This window comes from Bactrocera dorsalis, chromosome 1, assembly GCF_023373825.1.
Source record: "Bactrocera dorsalis isolate Fly_Bdor chromosome 1, ASM2337382v1, whole genome shotgun sequence".
In the NCBI taxonomy this organism is placed as follows: domain Eukaryota; kingdom Metazoa; phylum Arthropoda; class Insecta; order Diptera; family Tephritidae; genus Bactrocera; species Bactrocera dorsalis.
The window spans coordinates 5744385-5759449 of record NC_064303.1 but is presented as its reverse complement, the minus strand read 5'-3'; the positions used below and the strand labels follow the sequence as shown (position 1 = coordinate 5759449).

The 15065-nt window shown below is 35.5% G+C and overlaps 1 protein-coding gene across 2 annotated transcripts in view; it reads right to left on the bottom strand.

Moving 5' to 3' along the window:
- Window positions 1-15065, bottom strand: part of LOC105232446 (ATP-binding cassette sub-family C member Sur) — a 53274-nt gene that overhangs the window by 37624 nt on the left and 585 nt on the right. For both annotated transcript variants that reach the window (XM_049446656.1, XM_049446658.1), the window contains exon 2: window positions 14592-14802. In XM_049446656.1, the coding sequence (XP_049302613.1) occupies window positions 14592-14749 (158 nt within the window). In that variant the 5' untranslated portion in view covers window positions 14750-14802. The remainder of the gene's footprint in view (window positions 1-14591; window positions 14803-15065) is intronic.

The following is a 15065-nucleotide window of genomic DNA, read 5'->3' as shown; positions in this document are numbered from 1 at the left end:
CTTGTGCCGGTTTTTTAGAAGATATATGGATTTAACGGCCTCAAAAAATCGATTTTTTATTGTCTTATTTGTTCTTTATGGTCTCTAGAATATTGTCCCAAATGCTCCAGTTGATCCGAATAATAGTTTTGGAGATACAGCCTTGAAAAATTGCGAGCTGGAAGTCGTCCATACCCTAAACCTTAATCGAGTTTTTCTCGAAACTGTGTTTTCAAATGATAAGTTTCTTGAGGATAAATGGACGTGCGCTAAATTTGAGATCAATATCCTAATAAATGAGGCTAGTCCCTTCCCAAAGTAAAATTTGAAAAAAAAATTCAATATTTAGCAGTAGTTAAATGGTTCGAACGAGGCCGACTCTCCTCTACCTTTCTTTAACACTTCATCTCTCTCTTTCTTTCTCTTTCTCTCTTAGAATTCGTAATAGAATGCTTAGCAGGTAATTTATCGAAGAAATGTATTTCGGAAAGTAAAAACTTTTTAAAACGTTCAACGAAGAAAAATCGCAACATTTGCGAACGTTTGATGTCAGAACTCTATGTTAAAAGAGTTAGGTCAGTCTAAAAATAGTTTTTGGCTTTAAGTGTACTCTAGGGTATTGGAAACATTAGATAAAAAATAATGTTCCGTAGTTCCGAAACATTTGTCTCACTCAGTTAAGTTAGGTGAGATGGCTAATCAAAAAGGACACGCAGTCCATTTCTAGTTCTTTGTGAAGCCATGAAAGAGAAGATATCCTGTGTTCGAACTTATAAATTACCAAAACGCTTAGTACCCAACGCACACAGGCGTTTAATTTCTATTCCCGCCAGTTCGGTGGGACATCTGAAGGTATGCGCTCCCAAGTGTTGGAGTCTTGATCTTCCGAATGAAGTGTTCAGTTGTTTGCATATCATCTTCTTCCATACAGCTTCTGCAGATGGCGTCTGTTAGGATTTCCAACTTTACTGCGTGGACGCAAATAGAGCATTGTCTTGTTAAAAGCCCCACAACTAGGGATAGGCTAGTTTACTGAGAACAAAGAGATCTCTTACGATCGATCTTGGGCCAAACACAAGAGGATACAGAATAAATTGCCAAAGTTAGGCATTTTTTAGGACTCAAGACTCACCTAATTTTTTCATAAGTTGAGAACTAGCTTTCTAGTCATTAGTTATAACAAACTATCATTCATCATATCATCAATATTTGTCCATTTCCTGCAGGGCATTTGTTAGCTTTGGAGCATATACTCAAATTCACAAGAAATATCCGCGTATTTCCTTTATTGCTTCGTACTAGTGCAGTAAAATTCTTTAGCGGCTTTTTTACCGTGTTGAAAAGAACCGAAGTTGCCCAATTATTGATTTTAATTTTATGATTATTTGGGCTAATAAAGGAAATGAGAGCGAAAGTGATGCCTCAGCAAGGCACTTGCAGCAAATGCACTTAAAAGAGAAGCCTAAAATAATATTTTCCAATTTTCAAACAAAAAATCAATTAATAAAAACTTTTCGCTTGCAGTCAAGTAATGGCTTCCAATTAATTTTATATGTATACTCAAGTGGTAAGTGGAGTTTATTCGAATATTGAGTGGGGGAAGGACGCAAATATACATATATTCATTAATGCTTGTGATACGAGTATGTTCATGAGTAAAGTACTGCTTTGAGGGGTTATATCCACTTGGAAGTCAGATAAAAACCGTTTGACGGATCAACTTCAAATTTTCAGAGAATATTTTTAAATTTATATACTTAGCTTCGATTTTTAAAAGCAAAAACATTGATTTTTTGAAATTAAAAAGTGGATATACTATAATCCCTTAAACAATCACTTGTACTCCAATCAAAAGAAATAGAGCAAGGTAGGGCAGGCTTTACATATATTTCATCGAAATGAATTATATTCTAGTAAAGTAAGCACACGCACGTACACATATTCACACATTCATCCACACATATTTATATCTAAATATGTATACTCAATGATTTCGAAATATTGTTTAATATATTAAATACACATACAAACATACACGCATTCGGAGAGTGACTCCCTCACTGCCTAAATTATATTCCAATCGCCGCTGGCAGTGAAATTTCCGAAAGTATTTCAATGTTACGTTATTCTCAATTCACAATTAATGATCAATAAAGCAATGTGTGCTTACAATGTGCACAGCATACACACAATCTGGAGGAACTCTAAGTGAAAATGAGCCCGTTTAAGTAGCCAATTTTAGAAATATATGTGTGCGTGTGTGTGTCTGTTTGTATATTTGTGCACATGTTGTTTCGTAAATATGGATATTTTAATACAAATGTATATCTCATTGAGGAAACATATAGAGATTTTTGAGGTTAAATAAAAGCACACATTCGAGCGGGTTACTGATTCTGGCCACCATTTTGCAGGAAATGTTAAACGCAAAATATGATTCGACATTAAAAACTTCGGCAACAGCAATATTTCGGATAACATCAGAAATAATATGGAAGGTGGAGTAAAAGCATCTTCCATATTACTAATATTATATAAATGAAGGAGCCAAGTCTGGCGAATATGACTGTTTCGTGTTTGACCAGAATAACAGCCACAATCATTCTAGAATGCAACGGCGCCATCCGATCTTTTGGTATGAGTCTACAAATGTTAACCAAAATGTGTTGATTCGATCCATAGAGATCTTCAAATGCTTTGCTGCTTTTCTAATACCAAATTGGAGACTTTGATACATCCAAGTAGACAGTCTTTGACTGGATATAAAGTCTAAGTTCGTTCTTGTTATTTAAACCCCACTGGCGGTAATTATGATACCACAAAAATAGATTAAAAGTCAGCTCGCTGACTGGATGCTCAAAACTAGTCAAGAAATGCATGACCTATTATCAATAGCTTCCGGTTTATTCCATATTACGTTTCCCGGTCTTCTTTTCGTTCTGGCGTTGGACCCTTGGTCCTCCAGTGAGCGCAGCAAGCGGGGTCAACAACCACAACTGAGGCGACTGTACAGGGTTTGTCTGGAAAGTAATAGGACTGATTTTCTTCCGCCACGACTGTACTTCGGAGCGCCGTTTGGATTCGGTAGAGGGCCTTCGCCAATGCGCGTGTACGAGCACCTGAGAGTCAGAACAGATATTATGAAGCGTTCGTTAGAGCATAGTTACGCGATTAATTTCTGTGTAAAACTCGGTAAATCTGCGACAGAGACGTTTGATATGATCAAACAGGCTTACGCAGATGTAGCTTTAGCACGAAGTGATGTGGTTCCGTGGCACCAGGCCTTTTTGGAGGGACGGGAGAGGTCGCTGATGAATGAGCAAACCTAAAGTGAAAACGATGATTATTGTCTTTTTTGGCATCAAAGGCATCGCCCACTATGAATTTGTTCCTCCTAGGCAAACAATCATCGCCTAGTTTTACGTGGAAGTCTTCAAGAGACTCAAGCGAAAGGTCAATCGGGCCCGACATCGTAGCCGATTGGAAGTTGCACCAGGACAATGCCCCGGCTCACACCACCTTTCTTGTGAACAGCCAAAAATAAACCACATCCGGTCAAGATAGTCCATGACGCGTCTCTGATGATCCGAAGTATGTGATTTGTAGACCATCGAAACGTTTAAACGGCTTAGCGGATGAACCCTGCTACCCGGGTAACGAAACATTTGGTATTGATCATAGCGACATGGTTCCACTGGAAAACAATAGACACCAAAGAAGAATCGAAAAAGTAGACCTAGTCCTCTAAAAATACGAAATATCTCCTGTCATCAAACAAACAGTCGTCGCCCTCGAGCTAGCCACCCACGTCACTGTTGTCAGTCACAACTTCGAAGTCATCTATTTTGGTACTAGCCTCAACACCAACAACAACGTCAGTATCGAAATCCAACGCAGAATATCTCTTGCCAACAGGTGCTACTTCGGCCCAAGTAGGCAATTGAGAAGTAAAGTCCACGCTCGACGAACAAAAAAAAACTCTGTCGACTCTATCTCGACACAGTACCCGCCGAGGGAAGCAGAGGAAGAGGAAAACCTTCACTCCGTTGGAAAGACCAGGTGGAGAAGGACCTGACTTCGCTTGAAATCTCCAATCATCCAAAGAATCAGCTCTTTCGCTACGGCAACCGGGAATTTATAATAATAACTTCCACTTTAGTTATTCACCTTGTTTCGGCTTCTCTATTTAGAATGAAGACTTTCTAACCGGCTAAGAGAATTTTGGAAAATCTATAACGCTGCACACAAATATTGCTTGATGAGCTGAACAATTATTTCCTTGAAAACAATGACTTGACAATCCTATCCCTATCGCATCTCATCGCATCAATTGGAATTGCACAAGCAATTAAGCCAATATGAACTTTAGTGCACTGCACTTCAATTGATCGAGTTAAGTCGGCGAGGATATCCGCGGAACAAGCGAAGAACAGAAGGAAACAAATTAACGATGCCGATGCATTAGTCAACATTGTGCAACAAATATTATGTGAATTATGTTGCAAGTCGCATGCATTTATTTTGGTATTTGTATGTATGCGATTCCATTAGCTTCGTGGCATACATACATATGCACAAACACACATAAATAAACCATGCACCTTACTTTGGTGTTCGTGGCTGTGTATGTGTCATACATGTCTAACGAATGATGTCACAACAAATGGAAATCCCGCGCATACAGATTATTTTTATGAACGCATAAACTTGTCAAATATACATACATACATATGTATATGCAGACATATACATATGTACCAAATGTATGTTATGTACATATGCGGGAGGCATAGCACAGCAGCGACAGCGAAAAATAAACAAACAACAATAGCGACGGGAACAACAAAAATTTATGGAAAATAATGCGAGCAACAAATTTAAAGGCGAACGGCATTGCCCCCAACAAATCATCATTATTATCAACAACATCGACAACGAAATCATCAGCACATTGTTATCAGTTATATGGGCGCGTAAATCGTCATCAGCCGGCTCATCAACAGTGCCGAACAAAATGAGTGAGTGTACCCACACGCCACTAGACGTTGTTGCTTCAGTTATATCGGCACTAAATTGAGCGTATAGTCTATAAGTACACACGTATGTATGTATGTATATTGCGAGAACAAGCTTTATGAGTAGCTTGAGCATGTGACTATTTTTATATTATTTAGAGGTTCAAAAAGTTATAGATTATGAAAAATATCCAACAAGTTCCCTCAAAGTGGGCTTTTGAAACGTAAAAGCGTTTGCTAATTCTTCATCTATAGACGCGACTGTTGTATAGTAGTACCATACTATACCAGTTATCAGACTAGCCTGAAAAAATCCTATTTTTAGTGATTTTTATATCAGTCGTTCAAACGTTCGGAGCTTCTTAAAACTCATAGAATCCCTTTTCAAGATCCTTCTGGACCAGAGTGAACAATAAGATATTTTCTGAACTAATGCCTCTTAATAAAGCCGTTCTCGCCGCAATTGTAAATGTTCTGGCTGGACACTGTCCAATTGGTTTTTACGCGTTGCGGCTAAAAACTCTGTCGAACTCTCTTCTTGTCTATCTATGGAGGTCTGGTGATATATAGTACTTTAAGGAGTTCCGTGAAAAGGTAACTTAAAATTTCAAGATCGTTCTTCTAACTGCTACAATAAGGCTATACATAAATATATTATTTGAGAAAGGTTTGGAAAGAATCACTCAAAAGAATAGAAAAGTAACTGCTAAACCTCATCCAATTTGGCTCGGACAGGTTCATATAAATTGTGCGCGCAAATGGAATCAATACAAAATTTTATCAGTTCTATGTTTCGGTGAAGTTTGATCATCATATGTTCATTAGTGTGTGTTTTGAAGCCATTTATTTTCGACGGGGAAAGTTTGTTTCGCTATTTTTACCAAAAAATAAAATTAAACAAGTTCGCGTGAAGTTTTCTGTATCCAATGAAAAATTACAGAAATGTTTTGAAAATGTTGCATAGGATTTTATCAGAAACACAAGTATTTGAGAGGTACAAAGCATTCAGGTAAGGTCGTGAAATCATCGAAAACTTGTCTTTAGCTTGTCGTCCATCCACCTCTCTTAATGTTATGACAATGGCATCAAAAAAGTTGAAGAAACAGTGCTTGAAAGTAGTCGTGTTGGCATCAGAGAGTTTGCAGAAGATCTCAATATCTCTTATGGATCGACTCGACACATTTGGTTTAACATTTTGGAAGTGAAGCTAAGCAATGGTAGAACCCAAAATAACTGAATATTTTGCAAAAACAATGTCGAATAAAGATCGCCAAAGAGATGCTTGACTACGACCTTGCCGGGAACTCTACATTCATCAAACGCATCATCATGATGAAAAGTCGTGGATTACGAATATCGAAGATGTTCAATAATCTAGCGCAGGGCGCACAGTGGCATTTCGGCGGAAAAAATAGGATTTTTCCACTTTCCACTTTCAAAACTTTAATGTTTTGGTTTGTAAAGAAATATTTGGATAAGAAAAATTCAACAAGGTTTTTTCTAAAAAGTGAAATTTTATAGTTAAAAAAAACTAACAGAAATCGACGGAAAGTTATTCAATAAAATCAGATTAAAATTATTGTCCAAATAAAGATTTTTTTTGTGTGTAAGTTTATAGCTATGACTTTTCTTTTATTTTTTAGTGAAAATACAGCACCTACTTGTTTATAAAAAAAAAGATTTATTGAAATTGGCAAAGGAAGATAATTTTTATAATTTTTCAAAAATTATACTAAAAAATATCAACTTTTCATTTTTTGATGGAAAAAAACTTTATGTGCTTTGCCTTGCTTAGCCCTCTTACTATAAAAAAATGAAAGTTCCAAGTCTGTACTTTCAATTAAAAACAAAAAAACAACCGCCAATTACCGTCCCTTTTAGTAACATCGATTTTAATTTCAAAAGTCGCTTCCAATATTTCATACAAATGGTCAAAAAGCCAAAAAAAAATGTAGTATACTTTCAGGCGCTCATGTAAAGGGCAAGGAAATTAATGTATTACACAAGCTCCTTTTTACAATGCTGGATGGTAAAACCGCTCAGATAGTGACACATACTACTGCAGCAGCAGTATGCTACATTTGTATGGCGAAACCTACTGAAATGAACAACTTAGAGTTAGTTTCCATGAAAACAATTAAACCTGAGGCATGTGAATTGGGAATTTCATCCTTACATGCTAGAATCAAGTTTATGGAATGTATTAAATTAAAATACAAAATAAATTGAAAATACAAGCGGCCTTTAAAGATAAAATGCGGTTGCGAGTTGATTTTGTTCAACAAGGTACAGGAACTTCTAACGACGGGAACACGTCAAGGCTTTTTTTTTAAACCCACAAATGGTTGCGGATATTACTGGCGTCAATGAAGAACTTATCAGTCGATTCAGGATAATTCTTCAAATAATTACATGTGGCGAAAAAATTGATAGTGACACATTTAAATTATATACGTCGGACACTGCGAAACTGTTCGTACAAAATTATAGTTGGTTTTATATGCCTGTTACTGTGCACGAAGTACTAATGCATGGTAAGGATATAATGGATGCTGCCGTATTACCAATAGGAATGCTTTCAGAGGAAGCCGAGGAAGCCAGAAACAAAGACTACAGGAAGTATCGATTGATGTTTTCGAGAAAGTGTGATCGAATTTCCACAAATACTGATGTCTTCAACAGACTTCTCATAACTTCGGATCCTTACATAAGTAGCTTAAGGCGTCATTCGAACAAAATTTCCTTAGAACTAGATCCCATTGTTAAAGATATGGTGCTTGCATAATATTACAAATAAAAACTAACACAATTTTTCCCCTGTTACATATTCAATTAAAACATTGCATATTATATTGGCTTTTTATAAAGGTAAAGGTATAAATAACGTCATTTTGCGTTTAAGTTTAATTTTTTTTCATCAGGAGAACTCAATTAAGAAGTGTCCCGAATTTCAAGTCTCTAGGTCCAAAAATAAAAATTTTGGCAATTGCAGTTGTATGGGAGGTGGGTGTGGCAGTGGGCAGTTTTCCAAGATTTTTTCAAAATTTCTTAATTTAGTCCAGAGAAGTGTTTCTGCAAAGTTTCATTGTGGTACGACCACTCCTTCTATTTTTTTCCAAGAAATGTATGGAGCGGTGCCACTGTGGGGCGCTCCAAAAATGAGCCAAACCGAAAAAAACTTGTCGAAGTCAGTTAAAAATTAAGGCCAAGATCATATTTTTATAGGGAATACCAGATGGCCGTTTTCAGGCGTCTACAACCGAATTTGTGGGCAAAGAAATCATTGATTTTGAACAACGATAATGGGTCAAAGTCTAGCTTGATTGTGACTGACTTTTTGGCGAAGTACGAAACGAGAGTCATAGCACAAACACTGTTTCGCTGAATTTATCTCTCTATAACTATTTTCTGTTCCGAAACTCAAAAGTAAGCTTCAAAGAACGCGCCATGTCATACAAATACTATTTGGAACAGCAAATTGTAACTGAAAGTCAGTAGTAGGAAAGTAGTAAAATAAGTCATACTAAGGGTATGCTCATAGCAGATAACTTACAATTGGGTTGTATATACCTATATATGTCTATATCTATGTTCACAAGTATACTATATAACGGGTGATTTTTTTGAGGTTAGGATTTTCATGCATTAGTATTTGACAGATCACGTGGGATTTCAGACATGGTGTCAAAGAGAAAGATGCTCAGTATGCTTTGACATTTCATCATGAATGGACTTACTAACGAGCAACGCTTGCAAATCATTGAATTTTATTACCAAAATCAGTGTTCGGTTCGAAATGTTCGAAATCGACAAATTTTGTTCAGCGATGAGGCTCATTTCTGGTTGAATGGCTACGTAAATAAGCAAAATTGCCGCATTTGGGGTGAAGAGCAACCAGAAGCCGTTCAAGAACTGCCCATGCATCCCGAAAAATGCACTGTTTGGTGTGGTTTGTACGCTGGTGGAATCATTGGACCGTATTTTTTCAAAGATGCTGTTGGACGCAACGTTACGGTGAATGGCGATCGCTATCGTTCGATGCTAACAAACTTTTTGTTGCCAAAAATGGAAGAACTGAACTTGGTTGACATGTGGTTTCAACAAGATGGCGCTACATGCCACACAGCTCGCGATTCTATGGCCATTTTGAGGGAAAACTTCGGACAACAATTCATCTCAAGAAATGGACCCGTAAGTTGGCCACCAAGATCATGCGATTTAACGCCTTTAGACTATTTTTTGTGGGGCTACGTCAAGTCTAAAGTCTACAGAAATAAGCCAGCAACTATTCCAGCTTTGGAAGACAACATTTCCGAAGAAATTCGGGCTATTCCGGCCGAAATGCTCGAAAAAGTTGCCCAAAATTGGACTTTCCGAATGGACCACCTAAGACGCAGCCGCGGTCAACATTTAAATGAAATTATCTTCAAAAAGTAAATGTCATGAACCAATCTAACGTTTCAAATAAAGAACCGATGAGATTTTGCAAATTTTATGCGTTTTTTTTTTTTTAAAAAGTTATCAAGCTCTTAAAAAATCACCCTTTATCATCGTACATCTGTGCTTCTTTGTTTACTGAACGCTGATTAATATCACAGAACGCTTTTATTGATAAAGCAATGCGATGGCTGCTGTTTGTCTGAGTCTATTGTGCCCGCAGCTGTCGTAGCATTTGGCACTTGACAGCTGGGTTGACTCCCCGCCGCTGGACCCGATTAGTGTATACTTACATACAGACAAACATATGTACGGCTAATTTAAGTGTGTGTGTGTAGAATTATGGGGAATACCATAAGTAAAACACACATTTTTTAATCTTTCTACTGTTTCAACTCATCTTTGTTCTGATAATTTTCGGTATTTGCTCACGTTTCTCGGAATTTTCGACGCTAAAAAGTGAAAATGTGTCATGAAAAGCTTGCACGGTCTAAATACATATACATTAAAATGTATCTGTGCACATCTAAAAAAGCGCAGATATTTAGCAAAGTCTACTCATTTTTGACTCGGTAATCCCAATCTTAAACTAATTAAGACAGTACGTAGAGAATTCTAACAGAGAAGGCAAGAGACACAAAATATGTACTAAGTATTTACCTACTAAATCGGAAGTTTTAGTGTAATTGAAATTTCTGAACTACCGATGAAAATTTCACTATCAAAACTGCACAGATGTAGAATCAAATGCACATGACAAGATAAATATAAAAATAAGAATAATAACTGTAAATAATAAATATAACTATTTTCAAAACTAAAGGGTGATTCATTTCGAAGTTTCCTACTTTTTTTAAACAAAAAACACTGAAACTTCAAATTTAATGTGGAATGTTTATTATCATTCGAAAGAACATTCATTGACTTTTATTTTTTGAAGATTATCACTTTCAAATGCTGGCCATGGCTACGTCTCAGATGATCCATTCATCGATGACTCGTTCCAGCATTTTGACCAAGACCTGAATCGAAGCAGGATTGTCCGCATAGACTTTAGACTTTACATATTCCCACAGGTGGTATCCAATCGACCGGCTCAAAACATTTAATTATTTGCTCACCGAAGTGTTCTCTCAATAAATCCATTGACTGATGCGATGTGTGGAAAGTGGCGCCGTCTTGTTGAAACCAAAGGCCGCCGAGATCAAGAGCTTCAGTTTCAGGCATCAAATAGTCGGTTATTATGAAATATTACCGAAAATTTTGAAGAAATATGAACCGATGATTCCACCGGCCCACAAACCACACCAAACCGTTTTTTTTTCTGGATGAAATGGCAGCTCTTGAATCTCTTCAGGTTGGCTCGAAAACGTCAGATCTTCTTGGAACTTTTCAAAATCCCATAGAGCGAAGCGATATCGCTTGGGAAGGTCGAGCGGCTTCAATTCATGCAAAAGCGCTTTCAATTTAAGATCTCGACGTAAAATGTGTCATATCGTTTCATACGTCAGCCCTAGTTGCTGCGAACGGCTTTCGTAATAAAGTTGAACAATTTATAAACGTTACTCAGTCGTAAGCCTTTCCATGATGAAATGCCAAACAATACCGAACAAAACTGCCATTATGGCATCTTGGCACGACTTAAGAGTGATCTATCAAAAAAAGGATATTGTAGAAAGTACCTCTACTTGGATCACCCATTATAAAAATATTATAACGGAAGGGATAGTACCCATCTTAGTTCCCTAACCGAAAATTATCCAGTCGTATTTTTTGGATACTTTTGCATCTCGCTATCGCGCTCACTCGGTCCCCCCGTCTTTTTTTTAAGTTAATTCGTTAATTTTGAGGTATTAATTCATTGGTTTGGCCATTAAGTGTTCGAATCTCAATCGTACGGAACGTAAGGGTTCTAATAAACGCTAAAATACACAAAAAGAAACGCAAAATAATTATTGAATTAACGCAAACAATAGAAGAAGTGTGATTCAAAGAATACGAACCCATTCCAAACACAGTTAAAATTGTCAGAAACACTAGGTGGCACCACAAATTAATAAGGAGATATAAAACGAGTTTTTGTTACATAATACGTACATATATCTACCGATTTACACGGGTAAAGTGAGAAAGCTACAGCTTAGACTTTATAGTTCTTCGAATTTTTCCCAGTAATTCTAGAGAGCTATTGTATACCTAAAAAGAACAGGAAACCAAAACCAAAACCAAAGCAAACCACCTCTGGCAGTGTAACAGTGATGGCTGAAACCAAATGTACTGTTAGCACTATCTATTTGAGAAAACATGTGCAGCAATAGCATAAACACGAAGGCCACGAACTCTAAAACCCTTGACTAGTTATAAAATCTGGAACTATCTTAAAAGCAAAGCTCCCAATCGCAATTTAATATTCGTACTTTGAAAGAAGTATAAATAAAACTTCAGTATTATACCGAAATACGAATTTACTTAATTTTTATACTCGAGAAGGGTATACAGTGAAATCTCCCTTAAGCGGACACTGTCAGGACCAGCATTTCTGACCAGTTAATAGTTTATAGTTTAATAGAGCTTTCCCTGTATTAAGTTTGCGACGAAGTTTATAACTCCCAAAAAGAAATATCGTAGATCTCATATACGATACATAACGTAGATTCCATACAAAATTAACGATCAAAACCGAGGCCTTGTATGTGTATAACTTATTGACAAGACATCTTCACGAAAACAATCGTCGAACATATTGTTCAGATCGGACCACTATAGCGTGTAGCTGCCATACAAACTGAGCGATCAAAAGCAAACTAAAAACATAATTTTTCCTTATTAAGTAGCCTTGATTCGACTTGAAGGTGGTTAATATCAAACAACGTGGCTGGAAAGAACTAGTAAAACATATAGTTGCCAGGCAAATGTTAGAAAAATAGCAAGAGGCAAGAGGCATCTCTCGCTTGAACGTTCGAATGATTTTGGCGGATATTTTGGGTATGAAACGCGTTATTGCTCGACTCGTCCCGATAAAGCTGATTTTTTTTTTCAAAAATAGTGCAGTAAATAGGTCGCTTTGGACATGCTTGATCGTGCGAATTCCGATCGCACATTCATGGAGAGCATTATAACTGCCGATGAGACAAAGGTTTATGATTTTGAGATGCAAACAAGTCAACAATCATCGGAATGGAACATGTTTTCACTCGATCGAAGAGTTAAACAAAAATTCGCTGAAGGACCTGAAGGTTATCCCAAAAAGGGCTTATGAAAAGCGTTAAGAGGACTGGAAAAAAACGTTGGCATAAGTGTATTGCATCTGTTGGGGATTATTATACTTTGAAGGCGATAAAGTATCGTAATTACTGATGAATAATTAAATTTTTATTACATTTTTATTAATTACAATTTCAGGGTACTTTTTTGTTTATGGAAAATATTCAACGGTTCTGAGTTTGAACGCCTAAGCTAATCTTATTTCGAATTTGTTATGAGTCAATATAATTTAATTAATTGTATTATATTATTCTATTTTACATTCGCATAAAAAATACAAAAACACATACATACATACATATAAACTGGTTGCCAAACATTTTTACTTTTCATTATTGCTTACAGCTCAAGACTTTTCTTTAATTTCACCTTTTCACGTTTGTTTCGCTTTGGTTTTGTTTATAAGAATATTAATCACGTTTGCTAAATTTAAGCTCATTGTTTATATTTATTTATTTTTTATTCCATTTTTGTTTTTGCAGACAAGCTATACATAAGTACATATGTATGTATGTGCGGATGTACTTCGCACGTTCCACGAATGTGGAAAACTCGCTCATTGTTTTTCTCCGTAAGTTGTTGAAAATTCGTTTGCGCTCTTTTAGCTTTATTTCTTATAACATATTACTAGAAAAACGCGTGAGCTTTTGATTTTTGCGAAATTTCTGTAAAATTGTAAGAGAAAACACTCAAGACATGAAATCCGCTGCAAAGTAAATATATGTAAGTACATACTTGTATATGTGTACGAATGCAGTATTCGTTTGTAAATTAATGACTGCACATTTTTCATTAAGAACATGCTTTTTTGTAAATATGTATGTATGTATGTATATATGTAAGCATATATGTATGTATTTATATGGAAACACATTTATTACATGAAAGCGAACATATTTATGCAACTTTTATTGTTCTTGGCTTCAATAATTTTTTTTTTAATTTTGAATTTTTCCACAATAAATGCGTGAATGAATTGCATGTACTTACATACATACATATGTATATGTATGTAAGTATATGTGTAATCATGTTTGGAAGCGCGTGTCTATTTCAACAAGTGCCGAGATTATTTTGGAATTTTATGCAATCAAATTAGCATTTAGTTCAAGAGTACCGAAAATTGTATTGCTGTCGGTATGTAAGATTCTCACGTACATATTTTGTTTACGTTTATCACAATTCCTTGGAAAAATTAGTTTTTAAAAACAAATCAAAAATGTTGCAAAACGCATACACTTACTGCTAAGTGTACATGTATGTATATATAAATAAAAAAACGTTAACTAATAATACCCTTCACATGTACATATCACGAAAGGGTATAAAAAGTCCTTTATTTTCATTTAAATCGGTCAGTTTGTATGGCAGTTATATCCTATAGTGGTCCGATCTGAATATTTTTTTCGGTGATTTTACCGTTATGTGCCAGTAATAACTGTGTCGAATTTCGTGAAGATAATGAGTCAAATAAAAAAGTTTTCAATGCAAGATCTTGGTTTTGAGCGGTCACTTTGTATGACAGCTATATGCTATAGTCGCCCGATATCATCGATTCCGAGTAATTAGTATCTTCTAGGGGAGAAAAGAACGTAAGCAAAATTTCAGAAAGAAATCTCAAGAAACGAGCGACTAGTTCGCATATACATATGTACATATGTATATAATATATTTTTTTTTGCCTAGATTCAGATTTCGAAATAATTACCTCACAGTAATCGTTCAAACTAACTACATATTGTATATGAAATACTATACATATGTACATAAGTTTGTAGGTTTACATACATATATTTACTAGGTATGAATTTGAGTAAAAATACTAATATTTCTAATAAAATAAAAAATATTTTAATTACAAAAAAATTTTAGAAATTTTTTTTTTCATATTCTTACCTGTATTTCCACTTTCTTAAAACGTGTAGGCCAATCACTAACAACAACGCGCTTACCACGATACTTAATTGCCATTTGAAGGTGCTAATGCTGCATATATCCGTGTTAAGGCTTTGAGGGGCTTGTGTTAAATCATCGCAGTATAATATGAGAGCCATTTTTTTTATCGATTTATTTAATTCTTATTTATTTTTGTCATACCACAAATGCACTGTGTTTAATAATTTATTTTACATTAAAAAAATGGAATTTATAAAAATATTAATACTTCTTATTAAACACTTTTATGTAACAGTAATTTAATTATAAAATACTATAGTGTATTTTAATCTTCATGACTTAAAACAGAAGACTGAAAAATGCATAAAAATATTAAAAAAAAAATATGAAAATAATTAACTGTTAATTCATTTTCATAACTAGAAATTGGAAGCTAAAAACGCTTAAAAATTAAAAAACCAAATCAATAAATAT